The 12,782-nt window shown below is 37.3% G+C and overlaps 2 protein-coding genes across 4 annotated transcripts in view; one reads left to right on the top strand and one right to left on the bottom strand.

Annotated features, from left to right (window-relative positions):
* The window catches only part of ALG6 (ALG6, alpha-1,3-glucosyltransferase), a 57,980-nt gene that overhangs the window by 40,257 nt on the left and 4,941 nt on the right, over positions 1–12,782 (top strand). For both annotated transcript variants that reach the window (XM_010833895.1, XM_010833896.1), the window contains exons 11-14: positions 1,228–1,312; positions 4,391–4,461; positions 10,588–10,656; positions 10,777–10,975. In XM_010833895.1, the coding sequence (XP_010832197.1) occupies positions 1,228–1,312; positions 4,391–4,461; positions 10,588–10,656; positions 10,777–10,975 (424 nt within the window). The remainder of the gene's footprint in view (positions 1–1,227; positions 1,313–4,390; positions 4,462–10,587; positions 10,657–10,776; positions 10,976–12,782) is intronic.
* ITGB3BP (integrin beta 3 binding protein (beta3-endonexin)) overlaps positions 9,305–12,782 on the bottom strand; it is a 106,643-nt gene continuing 103,165 nt past the window's right edge. For both annotated transcript variants that reach the window (XR_824728.1, XM_010833900.1), the window contains one exon: positions 9,305–9,582. Coding sequence is in view for 1 of the 2 variants with exons in the window: in XM_010833900.1 (XP_010832202.1) it covers positions 9,578–9,582 (5 nt within the window). In the remaining variant the exon portion in view is untranslated. The remainder of the gene's footprint in view (positions 9,583–12,782) is intronic.

The following is a 12,782-nucleotide window of genomic DNA, read 5'->3' as shown; positions in this document are numbered from 1 at the left end:
CTCATTGAGGTGGCTTCTCTTATCGCGGAACATGGGCTCTAGAGCACAGGTTCAGTAGTTGTGACGCAAGGGCTTTGTTGCTGTGCGGCTTGTGGAATCTTCTTGGACCAAAGATTGAACCCACGCCTGCTGCGTTGGCAGGCAGTTTCTTAACCAGTGGATCACCAGGGAAGTCCGTTAAGCCTTCTTTTAAAGGCTTCCAAGTGATTCAGGCCCAAGATAGCACCCTTTTGATTAACTTAAAATCAGTTGAAAAGGGACTTTAATTAATCTGCAGATCTCTTTCCTGCAGCACCATCATTAGTGTTTGAATGACTGGGAGGTGTGTGTGTATGTGTGTGTGCTGCCTGCCTCTTTCCTTCCATTCTTTTGGAGAATATCCTTTGTAGCCCACCTTAACAGGAGGCAGACTAGTAAAGCTGACAAGCCACAAAGCTACCTCAAGTGGGAAAGTCAGTTATTATTTTGCCTTATAACTATTGTTTTCAGGGCTTTCAAAGGCTGTTTGCCTTGGTACTAAGTGGCTCCAACTGTGCTTATTGCTGAGTTCTTTGTCCTCCTTGCCCATCAGTCATCACAAGGAGAAGCTCTGGCACCTTCCCACTCCCTTTCCAGCTTGTTCTTTATGATTTACCATGGGTTGAAAATCAGATAATCAACTTTTGTGAAATGAGGGCTAATGAGGTTCTCTTGTGAGTAAATTTTATGAATGTTTGCGTAACAAATACAGAATTGTTTCTTTATACCTGGTTTTATTTTCTTGTTTTGTTGTTGTTCAGACACTAAGTCGTGTCTGACTCTGTGATCCCATGGACTGTAGCACACCAGGCTTCCTTGTCCTTCACTCTCCTGAAGTTTGCTCAGTCATGTTCACTGAGTCCATGATATCTGTTTTGAGTGTTTGCTGATTGACTTTTAGCTGTCTATCTTTGTATCTTTCCCAGAATAGATACTAAATACTAAAATAACATAAGCAATATTTAGTTCTACAGTGTTTTGTTCTGTATTATATAATCACATATATATTAAAGCGTGTACATATTTCAGTGTCTGGATTTTATTTAAATGTTATTTGGTCTTGAATTTATTACTTAATACATAAAAAAACTTTAGAAATCAATTTAAGTTGATAAGTAATGTGATCCTTACATTTTAAAAAATGTTTCTTTGCTTTAGTTGTATACTTCTATAAAGAAAATAAATGTTTGATTTTTGTTACTTTTTTAGCTTTTGTTTTACATTTTTGAGCCTGCTTCCTGCATGTATAAAATTGACACTTCATCCCTCTCCTAAAGGATTCAGATTTACTCTGGTAAGTTGCTCATAAGAATTACTTGCTGCAATTGAGTTTTTAAAAATATAAATAATTATATTCCTGCTTTGAACAGGATTTATTGGATTGAGATATAAGACATTCATTTATTTGGCAAACATTTATTGAGCGTTTGACACACTTAGGTGCTGTTTTGGAGTAGGCTGAGCAATCAGAATCTTTCAGTTTAATTTAATTTCCTCGTGTTGGTCAGTAAGGGAATGCAAAGAAGAAAACAGTGGCGATGGACATGTTTAAATTGTTATGCTTTAAAGCTGGGGTATTAAGTTCTGTCAGGTACAATGAGTACTATGATAGTGTGGGAAAGGGAGACATTACTTTGAAGGCAGATTTTAGACAGTTTCTTAAAGCAAGCGGGATTGGAGCCAAATTTTGACAACTGAGCAAGATTTGGACTAGGTGGTTAAGACAGGAGGAAGACCTTGAAGGTACAGATGTGGGAAAGGATAAGGAATCATGCGGGAACAACTGTTAGCCAGTGAGATTTGTGTGACTGATGTAGGAGTGTGTGTGTGTCGAGGTTAGGAGAGTATATAGGGAGAGAGAAGAGTCAGAAAGGATCAAATTGTGTAAGACCTTGTATATTGGCTTGAATAATTTGGGGTTTGATTTGTGTGCAAGAGGAGCAAAAAAGATTTTGGAGGAAAGGGGACAGATCACCCTTTTAGGAAGATGACTTGTGTCAGTTGGAACATAGACTGGGTATATATTCTACATTTGGGGTTTCTCTGAGTGGGTTTATAAATTCCTCCTGGTTGTATTTCTGTGGTGTTTAAAATTGGTTCCATGTACCTTGGTCTACAAAATGACATTTAAAGACTATCTTTTTAAAATATCAAGAAAATTTAGTTTATGAAAATAGTCCTAGTGGACTTCTAAAGGGACAACGTTTTATTTTTTATTTTTCTAATCTTTGGCCATGCCACGTGGTTTGCAGGATCTTAGTTCCCCAACCAGACAGCAAACCTGTACCCTTGGCTGTGAAAGTGTGGAGTCTTAGCCACTGAACTGCCAGGGGATTCTCTAAAGGGACAACATTTTAGAAATTAGGGTTTCAATTCTGGGACTGCCACTTATTTACATTGCATTCTAAAAGCAAGCCAGAGCAGAGATATCAGTCAGGAATTTCAGAAGTGCTTATCAGTTCCACAGTGCAAAAAGCATAGTTTCATGTTCCTTTTTTTTTTTTTAAATTACCTTCTTATTGATGATTTCTGTTGTTTGTTTCTGTGAATGAACTCTGAGCACAGTAAGTCATCCATAGTTAATACTCTGTTGGATGTTTAGAATAGGAGGGATGTGGTTAGTAATATTCTGATGTCTTCAGTAGGCCTAACTTGAAATATTTGCAAGCTTATGTAAAATTGTTATTCCATGCTAAATAACTATATTTCAAAGGTGCCGAAATGAGATTTCAGAGTGTTGATAACTGTAGCAATATTAGAGATGATTACTTTTAGGATTAAAAGCAGAAAAAAAAACATTTTCTTTCTCTTAATTTTCTAATTTTGTTTATTGTGTTTTAATACCAACCATTGTGTTTAAAAATTAAAAAAAATGTAGTGAGTTACTTTTGTTGATGTTTTAAATTCTTCTTGACTAGCTTTAAAAACATTTCCCATTATAATTTTAAAGTGTTTTCCTTTCAGTCTAGATTGAATTATTTCTTAATATAGGTCTATAACTGAGGTAATTGGTAGTACGAATACTAATAAATCTGTAGTGGCCAAGTGATTTTTACCTATTATTTTCAGGACGTATTTTTTAAGTGCCCTGTAGCATGCCAGGTCTTCTCCTCGGTGCTGGCATGCCAATGAGTGACAGCTGATTATCCCTGCTTTCTTAACTGGGGACACTCATGCTAGTTGGCACAAGGACAGTAAATAAAATGAATCAGTTAATAGGAAAATATCTGGGCATAATGAAGACTATGAAGAAAGTAGGTTTATGTGAAAAGAGGGCTGGTGGGGTTTGGTTAGGGTAGCACTACTTTAGGTTGAATAAAAGGCTTCTCTAGGGAAGTGACATTTGAGCCTTGAACTGAATGACTGGTCAGAAGTAACCAATTACAAGACGATCTGGGCTCTGACTTGATAAAAAGTAAATTTTTTTTCCTTAAGGCAAGTTCGAGACGTTAAAGGGACAAGTGTGAAATAACTGATGTGAAATGAGTGAGGGAGACATTAAGAAATAGATTGGAAGAGGAAGGCAGGACCCAGATTATGTAGAAGTTTAGATTTTAATTCTAAGTGTAATGGGAAGCTATTGGAAGATATTAACCAGGGAAATTACATGATCTGATATTGTGGCTACATGGAGAATGGATTATAGGGGACGAGAGCATTACCACTTAGGAGGTCATTGTAGTGGTCCAGGAGGGAGATGGGGGTGGCTAAGACCACCTCTGCCACAATCAGCCGGGTGGAATGGGAAGAAGTGGGGTGAGTAGTGTATTAGGAGATGGTGTAGGTAGCATTTGCTGATGGATTGGATGTGAAGCATGTACAAGATAGTGAGCCAGGTTTTTTGCTTGAGCAACTGGATTGGGTGTATATAGAGAGATGTCTAATATGCAGAATATAAACTCCTGAAGATAGAGTTAAGTTTTAATTTAAAACCCCAGATAGCAAATGATTACTTTATAAAACATTGTATATATTTTACTGAAGTGCCTGTTTTAAAAACACTCAAATAGATTTATTTTGTCACTTTCATATTTTGACCTTCTTGACTTCATACTTTTTAAATTGTCAGAGATTCTAAGGGAGGATGAAGGTATGATTATTGTGTCTGAAGTACTTAGTAGTTTTGTTTATTAATAACTAAGACGCAGTGAACTTGTTTTAGATGGGTAAGTATTACAATAGTTAATTTTCAAAATATTTTGATAATTAAATTTGAATAAAATATTATGCCTCTTACAATTGTATATAATTTTCCTTTTAGCTAGAAGCTATATTAAACTTTAAAATGTTACTTGAAATGATTTTAATCTGACTTACACTAAATTGCTATTGTAAGTTTTTGTATCTGATTTTCTGTCCTTTTTCCTTAAAGGTTAGCTGTGCACTATCATTCTTTTTATTTTCTTTCCAAGTGCATGAAAAGTCCATTCTTTTGGTATCACTGTAAGTAAAACGGTTTCAAGTATGTGTTTTATTTATTATTATGATATATACATGAATCTAATACTTACATATAATCATCTAAGTGCAAATCAAAACTATACAAATGTAACACAGTTGCATAAAATTATTTCATAAAATCACATTTTTTTAGAATGATGACCTGTTACAATTTTACTTCTTTAAACTGGTAAAATTTTATAGAATCATTTCTGACATACTTAGTATTTCTTCCTGTTTTTTCATTTTGAACTTGCTAATAAAAATGGTCTTCTAAAGATGGCTGTACTCTGGCTGAAGCCTGTTTGTCCTCTTTGCCTTTTTCATTTCATTCATTTCTGTTACTATTCAATAGCCTGGTTCTCTCTGTTAAGCTCTTTAGGGGTTTTTTTATATGTTGCCTCCTTTCTAGTTCTTCTGTCAAGACTTTTGTTTAGACTCTACTGGTAGTCTGTAAATCTAGGAGCATTAATTTTTTTTCAGATTTCATAGAAATTGGGTGGCAGTTGCGGGTGTATTATCCTACTATTAAAATAATGCCCAGAACACCGTGGAATACTTGAATCCTGTCCTAGCTCAGTCCCACCTCACCCTGTTTGCTAGGTTCCTGTGAAAGATACATGTATGAAATGACCAATGACTAGTGGAAGGAAGTACTGCTTTTATTAGGTGGAGCTTTGGACTAAAACCTCAGTGTACAGTTTTAGAATAAGCCGGCCTATGGGGCAGGCCTCTTTCCTCTGAACAAAATAGTCTTGTACAATTGTAGACTGAGAGGGCAGAATAATTTCACCCCACAAATTCTAAACTTGAGTTAGATCTGAGCCCTGTTGTGTAAGCCTCAGCTGACCCTACACAAATCCCAAGTGCCAGGGGATGAAATTATGGAGAGGTGCTTCTTTCAAACATGCATAATTTCCCCCAGCATTTCTACTCTGTAGAAATGTCTTTGATCGATGACCTGTAATCTGACCATTGAGGTTAGCTCGTGGTCCCTGAATTTCTGGGAGTTCAGACTCTACAACTATATTTTGATTATTTATAACAGTAAGTGACTTTAATTTTGATCAAATATTTTAAAGTTAACATTAAAAGTTCTTCTCGATCTAGTTCCAGCTAATCTATCATTAAATGAATATTTCATTCAATAAATATTTATTGAGGTCCTACTATTTACCAGGTACTGTTCTGTGCACTTGGGATATATCTGTGAACAAAACATAACAGAATTGCTACTTTCTTAGGTTTGATTCTCAAGGACAGACACTAATAATTAAATAAAAATAAGAAATTAAAGTGTTAGAAGGTAATAAAGGCCATAAAGGATACATAAAAGAGATTAAGAGAAGTTGAGAGTTATTGGAGGTGGGGTAAAGGAGCAAGTGCAGGTTGCAGTTTTATGAGGATGTTGAGGTAGACCTTGTTGAGATATTTGAGTGGACTGGATGAGATGAGGGTTAGCCCAATGGATATCTGGGTGAGTAACATCCTAGACAGCCAGTGCCGAAGCCCTAAGATGGGAGTATGCCTGATATATTCAGGGAACAATAGAATGAGGTAATCAGTTGCATCAGAGGCTGTGAATAGGTCAAATAAAATGAGGGTTAGGAATAGACTGTTGTACTGAAGGGGAAGTCACTGGTGACTTTGAAACGGCTAGTGTTGATAGAGTGATGCAGGGAAAAGCCTGATTAGAGTGGGTTTAAGACATAACAAGAAGAGAAGAATTGAAGACAATTATAGATCTTTTTTTAAAGATATATGAAAGTGAAAAGAAAGTCAAAGTGTTAGTCACTCAGTCATGCCCAACTGTTTGTGATCCCATGGATTATAGCCCACCAGGCTCCTCTGTCCATGGAATTCTCCAGGCAAGAATACTGCAGTGGGTTGCCATTCCCTTCTCCAGGGGATCTTCCTGACCCAGGGATTGAATCCCTGTCTCCTGCATTGCAAGCAGATTCTTTACCCTCTGAGCCACCAGGACAGTTACATACATATGGTAAAATACACCATTAGTACATTCACAGTGTTGTGTAACCATCACCACTGTCTACTCACAGAATATTTTCATCTCTCCAAAAAGGAAATCTTGTACACATTAAGCAGTCATTCCCCATTCTCCCCTTCCCTTAATGCTTGTAACCACTGATCTGCTTTCTCTGTGAATTTGCCTATTTTGGGTATTTCATATAAATGCAGTCATAAAATACGTGGCATTTTGTCAGACAACCTCTTTCACTTAGCATAGTATTTTCAGAGTTCATCCCTGTTGTACCATGTATTAGGCCTTCATCCATTTTTGTGCCTGAATAATACTGCATGGATGAATATACATTTTGTTTGTCCGTGCATCAGTTGATGGACCTTTTGAGTTGTTTTCACCTTTTGGCTATTGGGAATAGTGCCGCTTATACACATGTATTTTCAGTTCTCTTGGGTTTATACCTAGGAGTGGAATTTCTGGGTCTCATAGCAATTCTGTAAACTTACTGAGGAATCACCAAGATTAATTTCCACAGAAGTTATACCATTTTACATCACACCAGTAATGTATGGGAGAAGGCGATGGCACCCCACTCCAGTACTCTTGCCTGGAAAATCCCATGGACAGAGGAGCCTGGTAGGCTGCAGTCCATGGGGTCGCTAAAAGTCAGACATACTGAGCGACTTCACTTTCACTTTTCACTTTCATGCATTGGAGAAGGAAATGGCAACCCACTCCATTGTTCTTGCCTTGAGAATCCCAAGGACGGGGGAGCCTGGTTGGCTGCTGTCTATGGGGGTCGCACAGAGTCAGACATGACTGAAGCAACTTAGCAGCAGCAGCAGCAGTAATGTATGAGGGTTCTGATTTCTCTGCAACCTTGTCAGCATTTGTTATTGTCTGTTTTTATTTTTGCCATCCTAGTAGGTAGGGAATGGTATATCACTGTGCTTCTGATTTGCATTTCTTAATGACTAGTGATGTTGAGCATCTTTTTTATGTCCTTGTCAGGCAATATGTATATCTTCTTCAGAGAATGCCTGTTATTTAAATCCTTTGTCCAGCTTTAAAGTGGTTGTTTATCTTTTTCTTGTTGAGTTTTGGAAGTTCTCTGTATATTCTGGATATTAAACCTTTATCACATATATGATAAGCAGATACTTTTTTCCATTCTTTGAATTTTCCCCTTCTTGATAATGTTCTTTCATGAACATTTTTAATTCTGATGAGATCCAATTTATCTTTTCCTTCATTGTGTTTGCTTTTGATGATGTATCTTACAGACCATTGCCAAATCCAAGGTAATATTTATCCTATTTCTTCTAAGAATTACATTTAGGTATTTGATCCATTTTGAGTTAATTTTTGTATATGGTGTGGGACAGGTTGGCAGTTCTTTAAATGAGTTTTGCTGAAAAGGGGAGCAAAGAAATTCTGCAAAAACTGGCAGAGAAGTTGGGGACAAAGAGGTTTGTTATTTAAGATAGAAGAGAGAATGCCAGAAGATGGTCAGTAGAAAGGGAAAGAGTCGGGCACGACTGAGCGACTTCACTTTCACTTTTCACTTTCACGCATTGGAGAAGGAAATGGCAACCCACTCCAGTGTTCTTGCCTGGAGAATCCCAGGGACAGAGGAGCCTAGTGGGCTGCCCTCTATGGGGTCGCACAGAGTCAGACATGACTGAGGCGATGTAGCAGCAGCAGCAGCAGTGATACAGGAGAGATAAGAGTTGCAGGAGCAGTGTCCTTCAAAGAGGGAGCTGGAGTGGTATCTAGAGCGTAAATGGAAGGATTGGCTATGGACAGGTGCATGCGTGGTTCATCTTAATAAAAGAGCATGCTGTTATCAGTACAGATGCTAAGGAAGAGAGCAAATGTGATGGTGATGTCTGTGAAAGTTCTCTTTTCATTGCTTCAAATTTCTTATTGAAATGGAAGGCAAAGTCATTAGGTCAGAATAGGTTGGAAATGTTGGGAATATGAGGAGAGAAGAGAAAGTGTGAACTATTTTTCTAAAGAGACACAGAGTAGGAACAGACTAGGGAAATATTAAATGACTGCTGGACACTTGAAAATCATGTATTTTTTTTGTAGATAGTGTGTAAAGAGTTGAAATTATTGAGTAATGAGGGAAGTGATTCTTGAGGCTGGTGGATGATAACAAAGATGAGGAATAATAGGGAATAAAGCCTGACGACAAGAGATTCAAAGCTGGAGCTTGTTAGGGCAGGGAGAAGGGAGAGCTGGTATGGAAGTCATGATGAAGATCAAGGAGGTTCTTTCTCTCCTCTGGGCCAAACTGTTTGAAGGTTGGGGAAACAGGAACAATAAAACAGGCACAACTGAGAAGGCAGAGGGGCAGCATTTTCTTCCTCGGGGAGAGAGAACCAGAATTTGTTTTGAACAAGGTAGTGAAAGAAGAGGTTGAGGATGTTGAGGATTTTGCTGCTTAGTTACAAATATTAAGTGCCTTGAAGCTAAGCGCTGAGTTCTGTCTTCTCACTGCATCCCTTTCAGAGCAACACTTTGACATAAGCGTTGTTGTTCATTTGCTAAGTTGTGTCCAGCTCTTTGTGACTCCATGGACTGCAGCACGCCAGGCTTCCCTGTCCTTCACTATCTCCTGGAGTTTGCTTAGACTCATGTCCATTGATGTGGTTGTGCCATCCAACCGTCTCATTCTCTGTTGTCCCCTTCTCTCCGTGGCTTAGATGGTAAAGAATCTGCCTGCAATGCAGGAGACCTGGGTTCAATCCTGGGTTGGGAAAATCCCCTGTAGAAGGGAATGACTATCCACTCCAGTATTCTTGCTTGGAGAATTCCATGGACAGAGGAGCCTGGCAGGCCACAGTCCACGCGGTCACAAAGAGTTAGACACGACTGAGTGACTAACACTTTACATAATACATTTTCAATAAATGAATATCAAGTGATTAAATAGCAAAGGATTCTGACCCAGAAAGAGAAAATAATGTTTATTGAGTCATTTTCTAAATGCTTGTAATTAACAGAAATACATACTGATTTTAAAAGCATCAAGCAATCAAAGTCCTGTAGTATTTTCTTTTAGTGCAGTAGTTTTCAGTCAGTTATAATCCCAGGCTTCACATCTCATACGCTGGTTGCCATGAGAAGTCATCCTTTTTAAGAAATGAGAATACAAAAACCTTTTAAAATAAGGAGACCCCTAATAAAAATAACAACAACAACAAAATATAATTCAACAACTACTATCACTAGTAAAGTTATTTTTTTTTACTGAAAAATAAACACTAGATAATACTTGGAAGAGTTCAACTACTCAGCAATCCAAGTTATTATTTCCATATATACATAAGAAAAAGGTTAAACTAATCATTTGTTCAAGGTCATAAGTAAGTGTCAGGAATGAGGCTCGGACTTAGGTCTTCTGACTAGCCCCCTTCTTCATGAACACAGCCACAGTTGAATCCAGAAGGTAATAACGACCGGGGGTGATTGGTGCTCAGGAGGTCACAGATGTTGGACCCGTGACCTTAATCAGCTCTTTAATAAAGCCAGTTGGTCCATCTGTTGGTGTTATCTTCCTCTTCCTATACTGTTTCTCTTTCCATGTAGCCTTGTCCTACTCATTTTTTCCTTTTATTCTACCATCATCAACCCTTTATCATTTTTCTTTGCTTCTGTTGGCCTCTATTCAGTGGCCAATGATGATCCTGTCTTAGCTTTTAACTTAGCTGAGTATTAGGTCACACGGAAGAGCATAAAAAAGTTTGAAAACTTTCATACCAAGTAGGGTATTCATATTTACCAACTTGGATGGAATATATGGAAAAGCTTGATTCTCTGAATGTTCAGTTGTTTATCCTTTCTTTAAGCTACTGTTTGTATGACAGAGAAAAAAAAGTTTCATTAATGATACTGGAAGAAGCAGTTTTCCAATTATTATGACAAGCTGATACCGTCTCTCTGTCTAGATTCACTTAGTTTGGATTGATAGTTATTTTAAAAAATGAAATCAGTAGTCCCTGTGGAGACCTTGCTGGCTGTGTTTTGTGATTTTTGTGTTTTTTTAGCTATGTCAAAAATCAGATAAAATGTGTTCACATTTTTACATATAAGCATTGAAATTATATTCTCTAAAATATTTTTCTCTGTTATTTTAGACCAGTCTGCTTAGTTTTAAGCGAAATTCCTTTTATGTCTACTTGGTTTTTACTTGTGTCAACATTTAGGTGAGTCAAACCAATTTCCAATATAATATGTTCAGTATAGTACTTATAAACTCATTTAAAACTTTTTTACAAAGTGATTGTGGTTTGAATTGACAATTCTCTTTTGTTTTTCCTATATAGTATGCTACCTCTTCTATTAAAAGATGAACTCCTAATGCCTTCAGTTGTGACAGTGATGGCATTTTTTATAGCTTGTGCAACTTCCTTTTCAATATTTGAAAAGACTTCTGAAGAAGAATTGCAACTGAAATGTTTTTCCACTTCTGTTAGGAAATATTTTACATGTTTTACATTTCTTCCCAGAATTATACAACACTTGGTAAGTTGTTTTTCTTCCTAGCATTTTTGAGATATAATTCCCATAAATTCACTCATAAAATCTACCCACTTAAATCATGCAACTTGTGTTTTAAATATGTACACACAGAGTTTTACAATCCTCACACTACCTAATTTTAGTTTTCCATCACCCCAAAAAGAAACCCTGTGCCCTGTAGCAGTCATTCTCCATTCCACCCTCACCCCAGATCCAGCCTTGGACATCCACTGATCTACTTTCAGTCTCTATAGATTTGCCTATCTGGACATTTCATATAAATGGAATGTATTAGTCCCTTAGGGCTCCTATAATAGAACACCACACAAGGTAGCTTAAACAACAGAAACTTATTTTTTCACAAGGCTGGAAGGCCAAAATTAGTGTGACATCAGCATTGGTTTCTTTTGGTTTCTCTTTTCCCGGTTTGTAGGTAACCTTGCTGTCTCCGCATGTGGCCTCTTGGTGTGTGTATCTGTGTAGACAGAGAATTCTTTGGTGTCTTTTCCTCTTCTTATAATGCCATCAGGCCTGTAAGGTTAAGGCCCTACCCATATGATTTATTTAATCTTAATTTCGGCTCATCTCCAAATGCAGTCACATTGGGGCTTAGGGCTTCAACATATGAATTTTGTGGGGACATACATTCTGTAACATGGAATCATACAAAATGTGGTCTTCGGTGACTGGTTTCTTTCACTTAGTGTGTTTTTGATTTTTACCTGTGTTGTAGCCGTCTATGGGGTCACACAGAATCGGACACAACTGAAGCTACTTAGCAGCAGCAGCAGCGTGTATCAATACTTCCTTCCTTTTTACTGCCAATTTCATTATATGGATATACCACATTTTATCTATCTAGTCTTCAGTAGAGGCTCATTAGGTTGCTTCCACTTTTTGGCTATTATGAATAATGCTGCTGTGAAGATTTGTGTCTAAGTTTACTGGTACACGTGTGTTTCCATTTCCTTCAAGTATATACCTAGGAGTGGTAATTCTGTGTTAACATTTTGAGAAACTGCCCAGCTATCTTTCAGAGGGCTGCATGATTCTGCATTCCCACCAGCAGTTTATGAGTGTTCCAGTTTCTCCACATCCTTGACAGCACTGGTTATTATCTTTTATTATAGCCACACCAAATGGATGTGAAGTGGTATCTCATTGTACTTTTTCCATTTCCCTAGTGACTAATAATGTTGAGTATTTTAAAAAATAATTTCTTTGGAGAAATGCCTATTCAAATCCTTTCCCTTTTTTTTTTTTTTGGCTGCATTGAGTGGCTTGTGGGATCTTCGCTTCCTGACAAGGGATTGAACCCAGGCTGTTGGCAGTGAAAGCATAGAATTCCACCAGGGAATTCCCATACACTGCCCAGTTTTAATTCAGTTGTTTCTGTATTTTTGAGTTCTCTATACATTCTTAATGCAGGTCTCTTACTAAATTGCAAATATTTTCTCCCATTCTGTGGGTTGCTTTTTGACTTTCTTGATGGTATTGTTTGTAGCATAAGAGTTTTCATTTTTATTAAGCCTAATAGCAGTTTCTTTTGTTGTTTGTGCTTTTGATGTCATACTTCAGAAACTGTGTATAACCAAAGGTCATGAAGATTGATGTTTTCTTGAAGTGTTTTATAATTTTAGTTATCTTTAGGACATTGATTCATTTTGAATTAATTTTTGTGTATGGCGTGAGGTCGAAGGCCAACTTTATTCAGTTGTTCCAGCACTAATTGTATTGGCACCCTTGTAGAAAATCAACAGATCTTAAACGTAATGGTTTATTTCTGGACTCTCAATTCTGTTTCACTGAT

This window comes from Bison bison, unplaced genomic scaffold, assembly GCF_000754665.1.
Source record: "Bison bison bison isolate TAMUID 2011002044 unplaced genomic scaffold, Bison_UMD1.0 scf7180017863957, whole genome shotgun sequence".
In the NCBI taxonomy this organism is placed as follows: domain Eukaryota; kingdom Metazoa; phylum Chordata; class Mammalia; order Artiodactyla; family Bovidae; genus Bison; species Bison bison.
This window is presented reverse-complemented; position numbering and strand designations above follow the sequence as displayed.